We start from the raw sequence: 22,922 nt of genomic DNA, 5'->3' as shown, positions 1-22,922 counted from the left end.
AGTAGAAGGCTGCGGCAGCAGTGAAATGCGTACGTTGCAGTTGTACTTAGCAGCATTTGGAAAGCATTGTCATATAAGTTGGGCAATAGACGCTGTTTGTGAGGCTGGCTAGCTGGTACAGAAAACGCTGGGAAGCATCCGGATGGGTATTTGCTTCGAATGACGACGTGCTCTGTCCTATTAGTACCATGAGCAGCGACAGGAAGCCAAGTAAGGTTCTTTATAACAGCCAACGTCAGCGACGGCGACGACGAAGACGTCGATGATATGGAATGGAATCAACCGTTCACGCGTTCCCTGTGCTTGCCTGTGAGTCCAATCAGTGCACAAATGAGCAACTGCGTGTGTGTGCCAGACTGCTGTTATTATTATTATTATAGAGTAATAACCTTTTCTATTGCCAATTGCCCTTGGTGAAGCCTTCGGCTTACTTCGAAACGTACGCGAAACAGTATCACTACCGCCCAAGTAATGTCATGTGTCCCATAGTTCTATAACTGGTATGCAGTCCAGTTCTGTGATGTGGTGTAGCGGCCGGTATTCAGCAGGCGCACCTTTTTAACCGTTAGTGGCGGTAGAGGCTTGATCTCCTGTACGAAAAGCATTGCCGGAGGGGCGAGGAAATCGTTGAACGAATATTGAGGAAAAAAACTTGCACTTGAGACCGCGGAATTTACTACAATTATGATACGACACATCTGAAATGGGATTGCACCGACTTTGCAGAAGAAGTAAGTCAGGGCTGCAGGGGCAATAGAAGAATCGTCGTGTCGTTAAAAACGTAAACGGCTGACATTAGTGCTATGCGTCTTTTCTGACAGAGCAGCGATGCATCGCACTCGTTTGCGTGTAGTTGCCGCAGCCTCGTCTGCGCCTAACCTTAACATGCATGATATTTCTCCGTGCAACAATAGCCAGTAAGTGCATGTATCATCAAGCTCAAGGAGGCGTTATACTCGCAGTGATACGATAGGACCCTGCCACAAAGCAACCAATTGTTCGTATCAAAGAGCATCTTCCTGCACGTGCCCGCCTCGTGGTGCCACCAAAGTTACAAGAGCAAAAGGCTTCTGTGGAAGAGTGTAGAGTGTATAGCCGTGCTGAAAAAACCATTTCAACATATAACGAAACAGAATACGCAAAGATAGAAGAAGAAGTTATCTGACAGCTGCGGAAAGGAAAAGATTAGCCCAAGGGCTTGCGAGCTAGTCACTCTTCTTAATGCTTAATCTGTCGGTCGGCAAGTTACCGAGACAGATTTCATCACGTAGATATTAACTGCCATGGCGGAATTCATCTGCGGGCACGGAGAGCAAATGTACGCATACGTGCGTACGCACATAGGACTATAACAGTGGGTACACGGGCAGAAATCCTAGCAACGCTAGAAGCAAGCTGACCAACTACGACATCACTATGTAAAAGAAGTAACAACGAGGTCGTCGTTGTACCGGTGGCAAAAGAACGATACAAAATAGTGTACGTTACAATTACGAAGACTGTAACAACCAGAATCTAGAAGAAGGACCTTTTTGATAGTTTGTCCCGTATCGTCATACCTTGATATCGGTTGGTTCATCCTGCTTTAGGTTTCGATCGTCATTGTCATTGTTATGAGAAGGTCATAAGCCATTACCGACAAGCGAAGCGAGCAGCATTGATTGTATCGCATCGTCGTGAACGACTCGCATCGTTTAGACTATGACGAAGGCTCTCATTTTTAAGAAGTGCTCAGTGTAATGCTATAGACATATATATAGGAAGCACGCAATACGTTTGAACGCGCGCTTGTCGTGCTCGACGCGAATTGCGAGCGATTAATCCAATAGATTTGATCTGATTTTAGTGACGCATAAACCGACGTGACAGATCCCCGTTAAAGAATATAGATTAAGCGTTGCCAATCTAGCTCATTAGCGCGATGTGTACAGGCATGATCGGATACTTCTTTGACTGATACGATACCGATGAATATTATTTGATACAGATCTCGTACTTCCTTATTATGCCTACTCAGCATAATTTCGAAATGCAATGGATACCAAGTATTATTCTCACTGTTTTCGGAAATAATCGGAATAAGAACCAACAATATTTGGATTGGACATGATTCGAGCTTATAAAGTTGCCAATCATAAACCGTTTAGGTGCCGCCGAATCCAGTAATCGATAACATGTGCTTTCAGCATTGAGCCACAAGCGACAATCATTAATTGGCTATATCTAAAGCATTATATACAGCACAAATATGAGAAAGCATATATATATATATATATATTGCAGTATGTACAGCCGCACTCGTAGTATGGTCATCTGGCAACGATTTTTTCCTGAAGTGGTCAATATCATCGTCAAGGAAAGAATAATCCGTGTGCAAACTTGTGCCTGCATGAAAATGAATGCCGGAGAGGAAATGGCGAAGCCCAAAACGACCGTTAAACGACGACTACCTGTTGCGTTGGGTATTCATTTTTCTATACACCTTATTATTGTTATTAAACTTAAAGTGTCGAGCAGCATCGTGCGCTATCTTTTCATTTTTCTCAGGTTAACAATCTGCAATTGCAACCGCAGGCAAAAAACAGTGTTACCTCGGCGGCCATTGCTCGTTCGAAAAAAAAAAAAAAAAAAAAAAAAAAGACTTGTTTACTATATACGTGTATCGTACATAATTGGTGGTGCATTTTTATCGGTTATTTTAGATCTGCCGGTAAACATTTTTCCCTGAACAGCTGCTGGCCGTAAATGGTCGCCAGACGAAAGAAGGTAGACATGGAATCGTATAGCAAATGTATTACTCGCGAAAGGAAATCAATAATTAAATTTCAATACATTCTGAACTGAAGGAGAAATTGACTTTATATATCACTTATCTAGTTTGCAACAGCAGTAACAACAGCAACGACCTATCTGTATATTTACTAGCAAGTTATGTTTCTATTATATTCTAGAAATGCAATCAACCCCAGTAGTTCTAATCTTTACCGTATTTCAGTAGATTTCTATATCTCGAAGTCGGACATTTACCTAGCGATTCAATGTTACAGGTAATTGATGTGGGCGTTTAAGCGGGATCTGAAGACACAATGATGAGACGGGAAGTGAAGATCTAAGACACAATGGTCGCAGTGGGGCGACAGTCTCGTGATCAAAATGAGTAGTTCTAACGAAATGGATACCTATTGGCTTGTTATCTGATAGCGATTTAACATCGATAAATGTCGAACGTATTTCAAATCTATTCATGCCAGCTATTAGGGAACGCGACACCATTAGAGGCCCTATGCGTACCATCGATAGCACAGTACGTCCCAGAAATCGAATATGATGAAAAAGACATACAACGTTTGATTAATTTAATCGGAATCGAACACTCGTATAAACTCTTCCAGTCGAACTCTGTCGTTTAGCAAGTCATAATGTAAGACAGGGTTTTACTAAGGTTCGCTCATGGTCCTAGTAGTGACTATTTAAGTTAATCATATTGGTGAACGAATTTCCAATGCTAACTCAACAATGGCCGCACGACGCAGAATATATAATTCTTCCTTTGCGCGCCGTGTGTTTATTTCTTGATGTCGATGCGTACAATTTTATCGAATTTTTACTATAAAAGAAAATTTTGTAGTTCAATGATCTTTTTTCGGTCGTCATGCTCCTACAATATCTTTATTAGCTCGTTAAGTGCCCTTATCCTTTGTCATTCATTATATACTGGCTGTATATTAGCGCTAAAGCCCATTACGCTTGTGCCACACTGACCCTTACGTCGGTTGCGTTGTCGAAGTTCCTTTTCCCAGAACGCAAAAAGAGTTTGCTTACAAGCGCTATCTAAATGTCCGCTGTTGGTACGCTGCTTTCTCGTTACCTACCCGGGCGACGAATGTAAAAATTTGATTAATTTTTTTTTCTCAGAGTCGAAAGTTTCGGCCAACGAGTCTTTCGCCCGCTATCGCCTGAAACCAGCGTATACCTGTACGATCCATATTATCAATACTGTATCAGCCGTTTAGGCTGAAAATCCATCCGCTTGTTCGAATATTTTTTATAGCTTTAATACTGAATTAGACCTATTATTAACTTCAAAAACTACACATATATATAAGCATCGTTCTACTACGGCAAGATTAGCAAAAATTTGCTTCTATGCAACCACGCGACCGAGAATGTGGCGTAGATATTGAGTGACAAAGTTTAACTTTAAACAAGCTCTCTTAACTTAAAATTTGGAAAGAAAAAAAAAAAGGTAATGCTTTTTCGTCAGGTTCTCTCCTCAGGAACGCGTAAATAAAAAATAAAATGAACAACAACAACAACAAACCCTAAAGCGAATTCATACATACAGTAATAATATGATGAATAGATATTGGACGAGAGACTATTTCGAAAAAATAGTAGTTTTACGATAAAAAAATAACCACCTGACTGCATGTGGTCCTGTTTTAATGGTTCGCAAATGTGTATTTGTGTAATACTGACCCAACGTTTCATCCGGATCCCCATTTAAAATTCTTTTACTGTGCCTCAGACTTGCGTCTCAGTTGTAGCCTTTAATATTTCTAGCCCTGCGATTTATAAGATAAACTGCTCAGCACAACAACAACAACAACAATGTTTCCTTTCCTACCCAGTGTGCTTCCGGCGTTAATTACCTATGCGCGTGTGACAATCCGCAACATTTCATTATAGTAGTAGTAGTAGTAGTAGTAAGAAAAACAACAATTTGAATGTGCTACAATGAACTCTATTTCCCCCGGTGCCGTTCATGTAAAGTCCATTCGGAAAGAAAATTAATAAACGGTTACGGTGTGTGCTTTAGGTAAATTCAAGGAAGGCCTGTTAAATGCGCGAGGGGCTTCGGTGTACGTTTCTTCGACTTCACGGAGAACGAAACAGTGTGAGAGTGGACCCTTTTGTTGCAGGGAAAACAAGAAGCTTAGATTGGCCGCGGCATCTTTGTTAGGACCGACAGAAGCAGAGGAAGTACAGCCAATCGTCGACGAATAGAATAGAACACAGGGTCGTTTGTCATCCGAGATAGATACAGGCGCGCATAGCAAAGACCACTCGAGAGGGACCGTTCATTCTACTTTATTCAACACATGAGGAGATTTAAAAATGGCGACTATTAAGAGCAACAACTACGGTTAGTTTATTCTTCTTCTTCTTCTTCTTCTATATCACTGACTCTGCCAGTGAACGAAGTACTATCCATAAAAAAAAAAAAAAAAAAAAAAAAAAAAAAAAAACATAGAAATCTAGTAATCTGTAACAGAGTCGAAAAATATATTTTCATACTCATGACTAAATTGACTTATTCGGTGTTTCATTCACGGAAGCTACAGCACTATAGGTGGAAGTCGCTCAGGCTATTCCTTATAAAATAAGCAGCTTATATTCTAACGGAGTGCATCAACGACAACCACAAATGAGCTAAAAGTATCAAAGAGCATTGTTCGTACGTGCCGAAACAGTATTAAGGATCATACTCGTCAAATAATATGTTTTTAACTAATATGTTATTCCATGTAAGCCATCCCTATCTGGCACATCTGTTTATGTTCGTATTATACGAAGACGTATCTGTAAATAGCTATGATCACACGGGCTTGCCAATCCTCAGCAGGTACATTTTGCTTGCAAGGATTACGATTTGTACGACTCTGAAAATGCGTAAGGACAGTTTAAAGATATGAGTAGGCAAGGTGACGCTTTTTCTTGGTGAAGAGACTAAGTTATTTATACAACGTTAACAAGATAAAAAGCTGAATAAAAAATACAAATATACAGCCTGGTTAAATAGTCAATTACTCGATAACTGTCAAATCAACCACCCGACCAAATTTGGTCTCAATGGGACTTGCCAGTGGCAACGTATTCTTAAATAGTAAATTATTTTAATTTAAATACTATCTTTAATTAATTAAACGGTATCATCGTTTGATATCGTTGCCTCATAGATTAATTCGGCTGTCATTTACGTTTTCCAGTCCAATCATTATATACACTATGTGTTTACATAAAAAAAAAAATGCAGTATTTAGCGCAAATGTTTTTCATTTGATTTCGTTCTTTTTATTTATTAATTTGTTTATTGTTTTCTGGTCCTTACTTTATATCTACGAGAGTCTCTCCACACAGTTAATATATTAACAAAATCGAAGGAAGTGTTCTACGATGATGATTAGATGCTAATAGCATTCTAGTTACTATTAAATTAGAATAGTGACTATCGACAAAATGTATCGTTCGATGTACACTGTCTACTGTTTGTTTGTTTGTCTGTCTGTGTGTGTTTGTACATGTGATGAGAAAAACGCCAATGTACGTACTTTGTTACTTTCTTGCTCTACTTGTGCAGTACACAAGCATCGACTGTTATTATCACGAATAACAGTTACAGTGCCCACAGATGAATGGGCACACGAGAGGTATTAGGACCTCTGGAACGTGGGATGAAAGGGAACAAAGGGCCTAAATGTTCTCCACAGCGCTTTTACAATAACAACTAAAAATCAATATTTGATGGCCGCTTTCGACATCCGATGCCTCCAATAACCCTATGAGACAAGCGTCGACAGTAATGAGCGTACCAGCCGCTGCAGTTCTCTGATCGTCGATGATTGCGTTCTATCGTATGCACTCAGAACACCCTCCTGCCGCTAACGGCGATGAAGTTCACCTGTGGTCCGATATCAGTGATCCTACTGACTGAATATTCCCTATCTTTAATATCAAACAGGCTTCTTTTTGCGTTCTGAGTCGACAAGAAAATGTTTCGTTGACCTTCCGTTGTATGCTCGTATGTCTAATTCAGTCAGCCTAACTATCGAATCGCCCTAATGTGGCTATGTTCGGAAAAAGAATGAAAGACGTAGGCAATGCAATACGACAATGGTAAAGAAAAAAAAAAATAGTGAGTGGGTGAAGCAGCGGAAACATGGCGATCGTCCTCTGCCGTTACCGTTAATACGTGGAGCATTTCATCCTGCGCGCGTAAAATCACGCTAACACATCATCAGTGGCATGAATATCACACATACGAGCCTTAGCATCAGAATTATCATTACCACTCGTCACTATAATTCGCCATCGGAAACACCGTAACAGCAAGTAATGCTAAGATGGCGGCCATGAATCATCGCGCGATCCTAGTCACGTCAAATCTTCAATGGCTAGAAGAAATGGACGAAACAGAAAAATAAGAAAAGCAAGACCGTCTGCGGAATCGATAATAACATATGACACAGCTAGAGCGATCTGAGCCACATCAACTTTGGTATTGGCTCGTTTTCCGGTCGCGAAAAACCCCACTATGTCACCATTGAGCTCACACCGAAGCCATGCATCAGCCCTGACCGACAGTTTCCGCGGCACTGCTAGCAGCAGCCGCAGCAGCAGAAGCAGCATTAAAAGTGGAGTATCAAACGAAGCTTCGTTTGTTGTTGCCACCGATGATGCTGATGCCATTAATGACACGCGATGCAATGCCGAGCGGCGCCAAAATTAAAGATGGAATGATGGATAGCCAACAGACAAGTTGCTTGTTGTAGCAGCCGCAGCGGTGTAGGCGCTAATGCTGAGTAGGCGAGTAGCAACAGGACAGACGGTCCTATTTTGCTACATTGATTAATTTGAGGCAGACAGGCAAGCAACGCACGTTGCGGTGATTGTGGCCGCTGCTGTCCTTGCTGTCTACTATTGCTAGAGAAAGATAGACTTGCTCGGATGGAGAAATGCTATTTGATTTTGTTGACAACGGATTGAAGTGTACTCAAGTGTTCGATGTTGGAGACTGTTACGCCGGGGCGAAAAAATTGATGATCCGAAGGCACGACCTTCAACAATGGATGAATATATTGTAAGCCATTGCTATCGTCTCATGACTGAGTCAAAGGGAAGAAGAACGGTATATCAGAGATAGGGTCATAATGACAAGAAGCGGATACTGGAGATCCATACCACCACCATTGTCGTCATAAACAACAACACAATGCGACTTGCCTCATGCTACAATTATTAGGCAGTAACATTTTCCTATCGAAAAAGAAAGTGCTTTAACAAATGTCTATCTCTAACTAATTGGAAGTCAATGGATGGATGGGTTGGAATCTATCCATCCACTTTCTGAAATGATTAAAATACACTATTTACAGACATAGTTGTTTCGACCGTAATTAAGCTGATTTATGTGTTTTAGGTAATCCACCCGCTTCTCTACGTGGTATACATTGATTCTTGATTCGCATACATTGGCCGACAGCTACATAGAATAAATTCACAATAGATTGGATTGTTTCTGTCTCATGGAAAATAAAAGCGGACGAGCCTGGGCCATGCGTTTGCGTTCTTAAAACGCGTATTTTTTCTACCTCGTTACAATCATGGCTGATCGTTGTTCGTTCTCCATGGACGGTATTGAAATAACCAGCCATATATCGACGACATCATGTTCTGCCATAAAGGTGATGCTATATCTAACTTACCCTATGTCAAACGAACCAGACCAAATCAGCTCTACAATCGCCCTATCTTCGGCTTTGATAGTAACAATTTCCAATTGTTGGGAAACAAAGGATGCCGTTGTCTGAAAGACCTCGATAAGTCTCCTCTAACGCCACTATAATTCATGCAGTAATTCAAAACAACAGCAGACCGTCATCGGGCACGACATCGGACAATTCAATCAGCAGTCAACAAAAAAAAAACTAAAAAAAAGAAAAGGGCCAAACATATAATGAACGAGCATTACAAACTAACAAAATGACAGCAAACGACCAACAGTATTACTGCGGTCTGTCTTCAGTTGTCGGCGATTGTTGTCGACCACGAAATCTGCTCTTTCTAACATTCGAACGAGTGTGATCACAATAGATGCTTTATGGGAATTTTCGCCTAGCCATCGGAAGTGTCCACTGATAGTGTAGGTCCAATACTAGCCTGCCACCTGAGAAATGAAGGCTGGTCCTACCTAATGACATGTTAGTCGAACGAAAACACTTCTCCTATGGTTACGAAAACGACGATGACAACAGGACATAATAATCTCTCAAATCATAACAGATCAGAGGGTGAACATTCAGAGATTTTCTTACTTCAGAGACTTCGTTACATGATACAATGTCTCGCCACAGCATCCCAATAATCTTATTACCAGACAGGTATTGTCCGTTCGATTCACCTAGAAAAGGACATCAGGCAACGTTATCTTTGAAGCTGATGTCAGCGTTAGTGGCCTATAGTAAATATGATTATGGGTGACTTAGATTTTTTCATGTGATCATCGCGGAAAATTTAGCCAATCAATAGTTATTCAACGTTGAGCATTTCTAGTCCGAGCTTATGCGTTTCGCGCTTTCATATGACCCTTGAAAATTGTCAACGACGTCAAGACTACGGATGATCCCGGCGCGACTTGGGTGTTTCGTCTCATTTTGCAAAAAAATTCATTTGCAAAGCGACCACAGCAGTCAAAAGACGCCGGCAAATCAATGCGATCGGCAAGCTGAGTTACTACACGATCACCAAAGGCTATTCAATGCGGTTGTAGATGTCTCTGCCTTCTGTATATATATTGTAGTAGTGTGTCTGTATATATGAATGTATGTATGTAAGGAAAAAGGGGGAAGAATCGCTGGGGTTATGCGTAGTGTGCAGCCGCGTGCTGAGTGGTGGACGAAGACACAGCTCCCTACGGGGGTCGATTTTCGCAGTTATCAATCAGTTCTGGCTATACATAGACGTACAATATACAATATGTGGTAAACGCAAGCGCACTGTTTGGACGTCAAATTTTGACTATGCCTGAATAGAAAAGGTTGATGATTAGAGTAACACAGATTGCGCTGCCCTCTTTGTCTCTAACTCGACCAATGAACGAGAGTGGACTGTATAACGACTCGTGAGATGGACCATAGTTGTAGCTATTGGTCGCGGCGACCTCAACCATCGTCGCATTCAGTGGCAGAGTGAAGGAACAAGGGAAAAAGAAATGATTTTTTGAGAGAACAGCAGGCAAGCTACAATTTAGATGGCAACATCGTTGTTTGTGGTGTTGCTAACATTGGATACTATTCATGTATAGTCGTACATGTAAATATAAGAACTTTGCAACCTGAAAATCGTCCGATACCCCTATACAGGTTGTCATTACGGTGTTATAATAAGATACGAATCGTTGATATATGGGTTAACTGGCCGTTTTGAATCACATCCGACCGATTTCAGTGAAGAGAGTCAAAGCTGTACATGTATGTACACGGTGGCGAATGTTGCTTTGATTGAATCACTGGCAATGTTAGCATGTACAACTTCGAAACATTATAAACCCGGAGCAAACAGCAGAACAACGTGTGTGTATTTGCAGAGAAAGCATTATTACTATAGCTTTTCTTTTATTGCTAGTTCGATAGCTGCGTTTGGTTCAACTGCAATTAAGTTACCCCCGAAGACACAACGCGCGCGGATCCATAGGATGACTCGTGACGAAACATCGACACAATAACGATATATCATTTTCGAAAGTCCTTATTATAGATGATATACTAGATCATTATAGATATCAATAATGATAAACGCTGTTTATAAACTAAATTTGCGTCGTGGTATGTGTCTAATTATCCCTATTCACAGCTAAGCAGTTATATTAAACGTCATAACATTAAACAGCAAGCTGCGGAAGAGAAGTGCTCCAAGTGTTTTTGTCTTCGCCTGTTTGTTAGTACCGGTCAATGCGGTACTGCTAAATTGCTCCAATATCTGCTGTTAGGTTTACTCTTAAGGAACGCAAATGACTCTACCTTTGCTTGGGTATTTTGTCTAATTGAGGGGAGCAACAATGAGAATACCTAAAGTGCCCCTACCAGACCCAACATTCATCACATTATGGATAAGAAGTAGATATCTCTTGGGGGCGCGTTCAGTACACTCATACACACAGGACGAAGCATAAAAAGTCACAGAGACTCGGCCCTCGGCATTATTAAATTGCATCGTACGTGTTAGATGTCAACCACAACTATTCCTATTATCGGTCGTCCAAATACAGAGGCTTTTACTATTGTTCTTTAAAATTGACGTACGACGGCAGCGAAAACGGGAAACGGAAGATAGAAATGGTAGCGAAAGTGAGGTGAAGAAGACTTTTGTGAAGCTCGAATAAGGACTTCAAAACGATAACATTCGGACAACATCTATCATATGATCGCAACTAGAAGATGACGATGATGATAATAATAATGCCAACATAGATAATGGGTGAGGGTGATTTTTCGTACAAAAGTTACAGTGTTTAGATAAAAACAGAGTGACCCGAACCAACGAATTAACCCGAAAACTACGCTGACGACGCCTTAAGTTTCGAGGTACTACAATCTCCTAATAACAGTAATACCAGTCAGAGCTTGTACTTGTGACACACGACAGTTTATAAGACCTGGTAACATTTCAAAATTTCTAATTATCTCCGAAGTCGATAACTTATATCGGTAATTGTCCCGACACTGGTTAAGTGCACATTAAACAGGCCACGGGTCTCTTAGCCAACACATCGCAAAGTTGACACTTAGCACATCAATCACAACTTGACATTGCCATAGAAAAGCAATTTTTTCAGAGTCAGAGGCCTACAATTTCAATATTTAGACACTAATTTGATGCACCGTAAAGCAATTTACTAAGTTGCAAGACAAAATTGGTCGCTGTTATTTTAGTCGCTGTTATATAATTTAGTGAATTCGTTCGTAGTTTAATTCGTGATAATATGGGTTCTAAGTTTCCAGCTTCACGGTCAAGGTCGCTGCGGCAGATGACTACGCGCGACTTGAAATTTGAAAAGTTTCACGTGTTCTCAGGTTTAACTCATTTGGTCTCTACGTTGGTAAATACGTTACCAACATATTGACCAAATGTCGCGTTCTATAATGTCTAGCACTAACCTGCTGAATGGCCATGCGACAATTTCGTTAACTAGCAGAGACAGCACCTTCTTAAACCCATAACACGAGCATCGGGGGTTAGACGCGGCTTCAGTTAAAATTTTGCCCCAAAAGCTGCCGTGACCATGGCAAGGGTCAAAAATACGCTGGCGACACTGTTTAATAATGAAGTACGATACTGTGTTGTGTGCAACAAAGTTTTACTCTAACGAGATTTCAAAGGGGACCCATGGACGGCCTAATAATCCATTTTCGTTCTAACGCTCGTCCACAGAAGGACCTTGTGTTCACGGTAGTACCGCAGGACTTGTATTGCCACTATGGAAATGCAAGCTAAGCAATAAAATTTCTCTTAGGAATGGTGCTACTGTGGCTGTTGGTTCCTATAGCTCCAGACACGTTAGCACTAGTGAGGTACGCTGGTTCAATCGAAAACCGAGATGATACAGCCATGCTCATTTATACTGGTATTAAATCGGGTACTCCCACACATACATACGCCATTTAAATCAATGCGTGTAGTATATTTGTTACAGGGCAACATTTCTCCTTGCTATCGCGGCCGAAGGACATCATTTTGCAGCGATGCTTAACAATGAGATAATTGATTCCGTGGCCAGACCAGTCGTCGCCAGATTGTGGTCGGCTCAACGGTTGTTATCTTATGTCGTACAAGTGACAACGATGCATCTTATCCAGACAGCCGATTTGCATATGTTAAGGACTAGCATGATGAAAAAAATCATCTCCTCTATGCTTTTTGGTGCTGCAGGATGCGAATGGAACAAGCCTCAGCCAAACGATCAGCAGCCCTCATATTGTTCGAGGTGACGCGCCGCTACAAGGCATCGTGCATCGCCAACGGGCAGTTAATTCTGCTGTCCTACGGCGGCGATAGGCCAGCCACGCAGCGTCGAAAGCCGAATTAACCCCACAGTACATCGTTGCCACTGCCAATGACACCCCGTGATGGAGATAGGCACCGCACAACCCGCCAGTCGAATCATCACCATCAAAAGTGATAGCGCCTCTTGTCTTGTTTACATTTGCATTATTTTTACTCTCTCTCTCTCTCTCTCTCTCTCTCTCTCTCTCTCTCGGAAATATGTGAATGTATATATTTTTCTCTAGATAGGTAGTTTACATTGTGTGCCGCAATTTATGATTAAAAATGGCACCGGAGAAATCACAGCAGGCCGGCGAATTGGCATTTCGGCAATCAGTAGTAGAACCAGCAGCAGGGGAAAATTAACAGCTGTACGCGCGTCAGCTTGCAGACAGAATTTAGCCCTTAGCATTTCTTTAAAAACTGCCAGGCGAAATTCTGTCTACGTGCTGCTCATGTACCACATCTATCGTTCGAGTCGATGTTGGCCAGCGTTACAGGTGTAGTTACCTTTCGATTCGCAACTCGTGGATAATTGCTATTATATATATATAACAACATCACTGTGATCGGTTACACGAAGGCGGATGTATTGCGAACTAGACGCTTGCGACTACCCAGAAAGCGTTTATGTAGAACCACAGCGTGTCCAATCTGCTGCCAACGACGGCCAATCGGCCAAATATTAAACATGGACAACGAACGGAGCAATGCTGGTAATCGATGGAGACCTCGAAGCGCCTATTGGTCGCAGCCAAGATTGTTGTAGGCGTGCAGCAACACTGGGCGTTTTACGAAAGGGTAGACCCCGTTAGGGTCATCGTCACTGTCATTATGAGCGTACGCTCTTCTAGAGCTCGGCAGTCCATCGACAGCTTGACAATGGTCGACCGCTGGCTTATTCTTTCTCCGGTGTTGCTGAAAGCAATATACCATGGCATTCTGTGTATGCGCTAGAAACGTCAAAGGATTTGTCTAGTGTAACAGCTAGATCCGGTCGGTAAGAAAACAAATCAGCCTGGTAGAGCTCAAATACGGATAACCGACACCCAGGCAAATATATGAGCATAAGAGAAGGACTGAATAATGTCTAAATATAAGGAAAGAATAGATCCTGCCTGGTCCGCTGCTTCGACTAGTAACACCGCCACTATAATCCAAGTGGTTTGCAGGACTCCGTCCCCCGTCTGACCATATGAAACATACCAGTTCAACGGCATACACGTACTCAACAAAGTGCAACTCGTTGTGTTATCATTATCCGTTTCGGTGTCAATGTTGTGGGGTTTATTAGCCAGGCCCTCACGGACTGATGTATGCTGCCCCCCCCCCCCCCCTAGAACCTGCCACCAGCTAATAGTATCAGTTAATGTGTGCATGGCGCACATCTGCAAAAAGATACTTTGTAAATTCTTAAAGGAACGAAAATTGACCAAAATGATATGAACAAAAGCAGCTCCATCGACCTAGTTGCCCGATGTCTTTTAATAAAATACGTTTTGAATTGAGGTTCTATAAAGCAGACGGCCCACTTATATAATAATAACTTAGTTTTACGCCAGCTAACAATAACCTGCTACAATAATAGATCTGTCCGACACATAGATGGCCAAAACTTGAAACACTTAATGGCAACTTACTGATAGCCAACCACCGTCGCGCAGGTACGAATATGTGTCAACTATTTTGTTGCTACACAGAGATATATAGCGGTGGCGCCGATCGAGGTACCGCTACTATGGACGTTTTTCTATTTCTCTTTGAAAAAGAACCTATTACTTTAGCCATGGTTATTGCTGCCATCGTACAACAGTAACACGTCGATAGCTATCTATATATTATAAAACTAATTCAAGCAAGTTCCTTTGTAGCTTCGCAACGTTTGGTCAGCGTCGCTCTGCTTTTAAATTTACGCGCGCACGCACATCTACATAACTTCTCAGTCACAAAGCATTTGGGTGACACGTACTTTCCGTTGCCTTCATATCGCATCGCGTCTGTATGTCAGTCTCCAATCGATAAACAGCCATTTCAGCTATGGCGTAAAAAAGTGTTTTTTCTCGTTTTCTTTCCGTTTCAGTTGGACAGTCGTCGCTAAGCTCCCATTCGGCTCAGCGGGAAAAAGGGCAGTTTTTGTTGCCGTTTACTAGCACTATATATATATATATATAATCATAATAATGCCGAAATTGCTGCGCAGGTCGCCGTCACGGCCACGGCCTGACTGCAATTTTACTGTTACACTCTATTGCTGTTATTATAGTTCATTAGTATCACTGGTACGGATTGCGCTGTTCGAACGCCCGGCTGATCTCAGACGGCCACCGCACCATGGTCTATCCATCGCGCAGTGTTAATGAAGAGCGCAGAGCGCGAGAAGCAGCTGGCTGCTTCTAATAACGAGCCAGTTAAAAGCAATGAGCTGGCTGGCAACGCTGAGTAGGTCGTCGCCAGAGTCCTTTCTGTGATGTCTGTTGTCGCCTTTTCGTCCATCGTGAACAGCACCAGCTGCTGAAAATGCTCACTGGACGCGATGCGAGGGTGACACATTATCCGATACGACGACAGCACGGCGCAAGGGAAAAAGATGAAACGCGAGGTTCGGATAGGAATCGGTATATTTGTGTGTGTGTGTGAGTGTGTAGCTGAGCGAGCGTTCGCTCAAAAGGTAAGTAAATGGTCGTAGCGAAGAACTGCTACTGCTGCAGGTGCTACGAGTGGAACACGCAGCAGAGCACCCGTGCACAGTTACAACGTACGCGCTATCTAGAAAACCAAGCAAACGGACAGACAAACAACTTTAACGAGTGCCAGCTTCTCCGCTGGAGAAGGCGGACTGCCACTGAGCAACTCTACTATGGAAGAACGGCGTCGGAATTAACTGCAGCTCAGCAAGGAGCCAAAATGAAACAAGCAGATTATAATTTAAGCAGTTACGATGTCTTTGGCTACGATCGCAGGTTCAGCTAAAGAAAGCGCAGTGAGAAAGTAGGGCTATCCTGTCGGAAGTTTATTTTAAGCTAACTTCAGCGGCGGCGGCGCTTGATGTCGCCGTTGCTATTTTTACTGTGATAAGCAGTACTAGTAGCAGGCGTAGTGCTGATGGTACTACTACTACTACTACTACTACTACTGACAGTAGTGGCAGTTTTTGAACCATGGTGGCTACTGCTGGTTGCGATTGCGGCTAGGCCTCTTGTCGTGTAAGTGATTGTCTGTCCTACGCTACTCGTCCTGATTCCCTTTTCGTCTTTGCAGGAGGCACTTTACTAGACTCAGCCATAGAACAGACGTTAGCTGTGACAGGGTACTATTACTGGCTGCAATGGTTTGTCTAGCGCGTCCTATCGGTGCGACAGACTCTCTTTACCGCCTACCTGGAATAGCTAGGTTTGTCTTGACACTCACTGCAGCACAGAACAAAAGGCAAGAAAAAATTGTGCCACACAGTCAGCCCAACAGAAAGGTAGTTACCACTCGCCACCAACTAAGTAAAAATATGGTCTGACAGACAAAATTTCGAAACCGTACCGCTAGATAACTATAATAGCTACAGCAAAATAGAACTACAACTTAACTACTAAATGTAGCAACACTTTGTATTATTGCCAAGATGACCAGGAGACGACACTCATCTTCTGGGGGCGACCCAGACATGAAATACGATAATATCAGAAATCTAAGTGAAAATAGCTATTTCTACTATGACTATCGCTAAACGTTACAGCCAGCAAAGGCCTCTGTGCTAAATCGCTTCTCGAAGAAAAATGCCCACAAAACAGTCAGCTTTGCTCAGGTTCGCCCAGGGAAGAATGGTCAAAGTGTCCTATAATCGTAAAGCGAATGGACAACCAATTATCTTCATGCAGCACCAGCGATCAAGCACCGTTTTGAATAGACAACAGTCACGCTGCATAGGGTCGATGCGTGGTGACACATAGGTGGCGTCTGGTGGGTGCATGTAGACGATATGAGAACTTGTTGTTTATTAGCTTGATTCTAGCGAGTGGCTACCTCAAATGATAGCTTCATTTCTGGATTTTTCCTGGGGTCACGCTAATATGGGGACACGACGAATGAGAAACCTGATTAAATCGGGAACGATAATTATTATCAATGAAACTAGTTGTCAAAGCCTTAGTAATTATCGAAATTGATGACCATGAATTTAAACGGTCGTTAGCACGTTTAGCGTCGCTGGCTGACTTGAGGCAGCCAGTATCAATATTAGGTGTTTTTGTTAAAAGAAGCAAAGGAAGAGGTCGAAAATTCTTTACGGAAAATGGAAACTAGCCAGTCCACTCAAATTTTTCTGTAGCCATCAAGTACAGACCAATTATACTTATGTATGCTTCAAAGTTCATTAAAAATGATCACGTCCTTGAGTATATTTATTTAGAATTAAAGGCCGCAGGTGCGACGGAAAAGTAACTACCTGAACGGTATCTTAATAGAAGGAAAGTTATGCCAACTGGTACAGTAACAACACAAGTAGACCGTTGGTTGTAACTGATTTAGTCTGTGTACATACTGACGAAAGCCTGAGGGAAGACGTGTCGCTGCCGATACCGTACGTCCGAGCGCTACACTCTGATCGTTTTGAGTCAGGCGCAAGGCTAAAGAAAAAGGAATGCTACTCAAATTATATCAGATCTATAAGCAAAGATAGTTGCGATTCCACTCCACTACCAAATTCTTCTAACCAATCTTGCTAGGAAGGCATAATATAGGGGAATATAACGTTACAGTGGAATGAGATTGTTTCCACCGATTATGCCTATATGATGAGTATAGGGACAATCGATGGCGGTTGAATCGCCGAGAACAACAACAATGTCGTCACAAACGAGCGGTCGTCCCATCTTCTGAGGTTTTTTCTAAGTATACGACACTTCATATACCTGTAATTACTTTTAAGGATGATGCGGCCATGTCGTGGCTACAGATGGCCTCCGCCGAATCTCCCAAATCGCTTTGGTAAACCAATACATGGCGTGGGTGGAAAAAGGAATATACGGTGACTTTGGCCTGTTTTCGCAGGCCGGCTAATAATAAGTATACCTCATGAAAATGTTTCAATTTTTAAAAATTATGGAATGGATGAGGTTGTAAAAATAATGAAAATTAATGATACCTATTAGAAATGTAAACGATGTTCGAGTCACCCTATGAATATTGAGCTTACTTGGCGAGTTGTTTTTACACTTGTAGATAACTATCAAGTTCTAGAACTTTTCTATTCGCGCAACCGGGAAGTCTTGCAATGAAATTTATACTAAATTCTGTATATAACGTACTTTACTGCCGGTTATATATAATCACCATAGTAGCAATCAATGACTGCTCCATAAACTCTCAGTTGGAGGCAGAAATGACGAGATTATAAATCGCCAAATGAGGACTTTTATTAAGCCTGAACCATTCCTCTCGAAAATGCAATCTAAAAAAGCTTCAACTCCAGATTATATATATATATATATATATATAGGCAAAAAGAAGCATTTATAGTCCATCACTGATTTAGTTATATGGCCGAAATATACCAAGATTCTCTATACGAAAAGCGTTATGCAACATCCATGCGAAAGTAAATCATTACGCCTCTGCGAGTCTCTGCGTTCGCTAGGTGCTTCATCACACAGTTCGTACAACCCAGGTCTCACTTGGTCCGGGCCACACATGAAAGAGTTGTTCTCATCGCCTGGGTCGTAGTCCTCGACATTCCCTTCACCGACCTTTACTATATCATGTTCAAATATATTCACGTATTTCTATTGCGTGTTCCAGCAGCAACAGTGGAATTCTTCAGACAACGGGCAACCTGACAGATGTCTGCAGGTCATTACATTATCGTCGTATGTCTGATGTATGTATACATGAACATAGCAGACACGCTCGTGTGCGAATCTTACCTGTCCGTTTTGGCCTTACTCGGAGTGAACAAATATCGCTAATTTCAACTATTAGACGATGACAGCGAGCAAGCGTGAAGCAGACAATGGGATGGAAACGCACTACTTCACCCTACTAGAGTGTATTTACGCACATGACGATACGGAGAGTGGCAGACGACCAAGCCAAATCTGGCGGACGCACAAAACCGATACGTGCTACTTATGCAGACTAAGATAGAGCATCAATCTAACAGTTGTCGGATAAGACAAAGAAGTTGCAATTGTAGTCGTGGTGACTATTGTTGAGTAATAAAAACGGCATTAACAGTAGCTAGGAGCCGTAATGCCAAACTGTGAAGTGACCCATAAGAAAACCTCGCGCCATAGCCAACGGGAAGCGCAGGGGGCACTACAGAATGAGTGTCGGAAATACGGCAAGCACCAAGCACGTCCGTCAGTAGTAACAAAGTTTATAATGTTAACGGGGTGCGACAACAGTGAGGAACGTCAGCAATGCACAACACTATCCCAGCTAGGTATTCAAAGACAACAGCTTACAAATATTCGCGGATAACAGTAGCAAACATTAAGTAACATAGTGTTTAGTCTTAGGAGATGCGAAAATGTGGGCGTCTATAAAAGAGCCAAATTTCCAGAATTGGAAAAGCTTTGAATCGCTTGTCTAAGTTAACGAGAGAATGCAGTTTCAAGTAGGAGATACTGTAGTTTGATGACAGCTAGGACCTTTTTTCCGTTCGAACCTAGGTATCAGGTTCGTTTTTACCTGAGACACAATCTGTGTAATCATTATTTAAGATGACGCTGGTGTTATTGACACGGTTTGTAGCGAATAACTGTTCAACCATAATGAGTCTAAGTGTCTTGGGATATTAGTCATAGCTTTGTACATCAATCTGTTGTTATTCTTTGCTAGAGTGCTTTTCAATTTGCATTGCCTGTTCCTTCGAACGATCAGGACCTTCTTAAGGGCCCCGTACTGATGAATCACTTTTAGAGCTCTACCCATTCCTCCCCCACAATCTGTCTTCTTCTTTCCGAACGTTTCGCGATTGCAGAGCGCGATCACTGAAGGAAATGGGGTCCTGTCAAATATAAAACCGATTGATTGTCCAAGCTGCTTCTGGTTATCGCAAGTAGAATTTTCGTCTGCAATAACATAACACCTGCATAGTCGCGGTTGATCATTGGGGTTATTTCCCTAGCTACAGTCGAACTTAAATTGATTATTCCTCTGATTTCGCTACGCAACGGTGCGTTTCGACTGGCAGCATGTAACAACGAATAATACCTCGAAATTACGTTACAAAAGATGCTACAGGACAGAAAAGTCAGAATCGGCTATCTATCTATTATTATATACGTAATGTTGCCGTCTCCGGTTACATACGCAAGGGCGGCGAAGCGACGACAGTGGTAAGCGTCTGCCTAATCAATCGTAGCTACGACTGCTAGCACAATGGGTAAACAAGGTGCTTCTTTATTGTACTGGTTGTTGCTATAAACTAAACACATAGTAAACATTTTCTGTGGCGTATAGATAGGGTACATACAGGTTGGGAGCTGATTGCAGTCATGCTCGTGTCCCAAAATCTTTAATACGGCTTGCAGAAAAGCTCCGAACATAATACTAGGTAGAATAGGAAATATGCACCCCTAAAACAAGCTAAATATAACCAAGAATTTTTCGGTATCGGTTTTATAAGTGCTTTCTAGATATGTGCAAACGGAACAGAACTTGAAAATCGATGAGAAAAATCGATGATACAACAACGGTCACCGTTAAACGAATAGCATGCCTACGACCATTCGGAGCATAGGCCAAATTTAAATGATACCTTGACGCTCGAGCGCAAATAACGTTTTTTCATATGACTAATTCAAATTGTGTGACGTTAACAAACCTTGTATGCAAACTTTTTCCGCATAGATAGTAAAGACAGGAAACTGCGACGGTGAAAGGGATTCCGGCCGTTCCGATGCAGACGAAGAGAACAGTACACACAGGCCGGTCTCAAAGTTGACGCTGCGACAGGCATTGTGGTCCCGACACATCTGTAGACATTGCTGCAATTGGAGAACGCCCGCTTTCAATTCGATCGTTTCTGTCGGAGCTGTATAAACGTATCCAGTGACGAGTTCGAAGCTTTCGCCGCCAGAAGGACAAACTGCAATCGAAATAACAACGCAGAGCGAATGGTAAGCAGCAGAACAAAAAAAAGATTGGTCAGCTAACGCTACACGCGTCCACGTCTATTCTTAAATACGACAAAGAGCACTGTGATTAGAAAATACACATCCGTGGTCGCTACAAGTGGGCTACCTTTTTTACCAAGTACCTTTTTACTGCTTGCCAAATACTGCCCTCGAGCTTGCGCAGGTATGCCCAAATAAATGTCGCAAGTCGAACGTGTGTGTGTGTGTGTGAATGTATAAACTGGTATGAAACAGACAATTCTGGATGTTATTTTTAATCAACTCATGAATCTTCGGTGGCTGCTAATTATATTGCATTGTAGTCGTTTCTGTCAACGTGACCTTATCTAAACTGGCCAGAGTCTCATAAACTATAAACAGGTCACCGTCACCAATTTGAGCACCAAAGTATAATAATACAAGCAAAAACAGTAACGCAAAATTACGCTACCTCGGATAATGTACTATGATCTATCCACCTCCACAGATACTGCTAGTATCATCTTTGCGGACAAGTCGCTAGCTTGAAACCTGAATCAGAGTTGGGCTCAAAATTGTTTGAAGGGGCAATATTCCTACTGATTCTTCCTCATTTCATCTTCTGTAGATACAGCTGGGGGGAGAAAGCTAGCGAAAAGAACGATGATCTATTTTCTGAGTAACTTTTTGTTACTCGCCTCATCAGAATTTTGTCGGTCTTTACTACAGCGCAGGTACTTTTATAAAGTAAATGCTGCACAAACAACCCATACGGACTGTTAAGCCCGAGCAAGCTTGCATCCGTCAGAACACATTGAAATGATAAAAAAATAAATACATATGTGTATGTATGTATGTATGTATGTATGTATGTATGAAAAAAATGGTACGGATAGACGTTATTAGAAGATAGACGGTTGTAAAAGATGTGATGTTGGCAAATACGAATGTGAGACGACTGCAGGAGTGGAGGAGATAAGGTAGCTGCAGTGTACAGGGTTAGGAAATTCTAGAAGAAAAACAGGCTGTGCCTACGTATTCCTGAGACGAAATACAAAAAACACATACGAATTTGAAAGACATCTCTCTAAGTAGTCGCTACAACCAATACCACTGTCAGAAGTAGCAGTAAATGAACGAGCAGCGGCGGCGGCGGCGGCAGGTGACGGTAACAACGTGATTTTAAAAGTATACTTTGTCATACTGCAAAGGGCAAACACTAACAACACTGGTTTTGGAGCAGCGAGTGACCCGAAAGTCAGTAAAGTGGTAAATGATTGCGAACAAGTCTATGAGGGAACGATAGGGATCGTCTCTCGTTTGCCATGGCGACATTGCACTTCGGTCTGTTGCCATAAATGACAAAAAAAAGATAAGAGGAGCCATCGAGGAGGCATCCCAAACGCCTGCCTCGAAGCCATTTCGCAGGTAACATCTTGTCTACAACTAATCGCTTGCCATATCACATACATTTGTAAAAAAGCTGTGCCTAAAACTGGCACTTCTTTCTCTGTCGTTGTCTGTGGATATGGCACTATCGTATTCGGACATTGCCCCCGGGAAGCGTTCACAAGACCCAGTTCATTGTAGAGGAAAAAGCTAATTAACATAACAAAGCAATTTAGGCGTCACGAGAGTTAGCCAAAGGAAAAATGTAGCGAACACGCCATTGAGCTAGGCATATCTATAGCCTAGAGTGAACCAACTGCCCGTCAAAACAAGTGGCGCATTTTTCTGCTGCCTGGCTTATAATGAAATACAAATACATACGTATAATGATAGGCCTCAACTCTCCCTCTGCGTGGCCGGGTGCGCATATACTCTATAGAGATTAAGTGTTCTTTTTTGTTTTATAAACAGTAACGCATTTAGTAATAGGACCGCTGTGAATTTGAGACCAGTGTCTAGCCGCATATTATTAAATTTTCAAAGTGTTTCGCTATTCTTTAATGCGTATACCAATTGACACAATTACGTTGGTGTGTATAATATGTATTTGATATGTATATGCAT

The 22,922-nt window shown here is 42.0% G+C and overlaps 1 protein-coding gene and 1 long non-coding RNA gene across 29 annotated transcripts in view; one reads left to right on the top strand and one right to left on the bottom strand.

The window, feature by feature from the left end:
* Window positions 1-22,922, bottom strand: part of LOC111250361 (uncharacterized) — a 243,429-nt gene that overhangs the window by 56,107 nt on the left and 164,400 nt on the right. For 5 of the 6 annotated variants that reach the window (XM_086988809.1, XM_022805492.2, XM_086988810.1 and 2 more), the window contains one exon: window positions 20,639-20,902. In XM_086988809.1, coding sequence (XP_086844935.1) covers window positions 20,639-20,902 — 264 coding nt within the window. Of the gene's footprint in view, window positions 1-20,638; window positions 20,903-22,020; window positions 22,141-22,922 lie in introns of those variants that run through there. The other variant, XM_022805493.2, reaches the window with a different exon arrangement.
* LOC111250362 (uncharacterized) overlaps window positions 1-22,922 on the top strand; it is a 97,971-nt gene that overhangs the window by 51,325 nt on the left and 23,724 nt on the right. For 9 of the 23 annotated variants that reach the window (XR_015327546.1, XR_015327540.1, XR_015327533.1 and 6 more), the window contains 2 exons: window positions 3,048-5,146; window positions 20,665-20,933. This is a non-coding gene — a long non-coding RNA (uncharacterized LOC111250362). Of the gene's footprint in view, window positions 2,463-3,047; window positions 5,147-20,664; window positions 20,934-22,922 lie in introns of all 23 variants that reach the window. The other 14 variants (XR_015327528.1, XR_015327527.1, XR_015327532.1 and 11 more) reach the window with 7 other exon arrangements.

The sequence above is a fragment of the Varroa destructor genome, unplaced genomic scaffold (assembly GCF_002443255.2).
Source record: "Varroa destructor unplaced genomic scaffold, Vdes_3.0 BEIS01000004.1, whole genome shotgun sequence".
NCBI classification, from domain to species: Eukaryota; Metazoa; Arthropoda; class Arachnida; order Mesostigmata; family Varroidae; genus Varroa; species Varroa destructor.
Note: the sequence above shows the minus strand (reverse complement) of the source record. Positions and strands in the feature narration are given on the sequence as shown.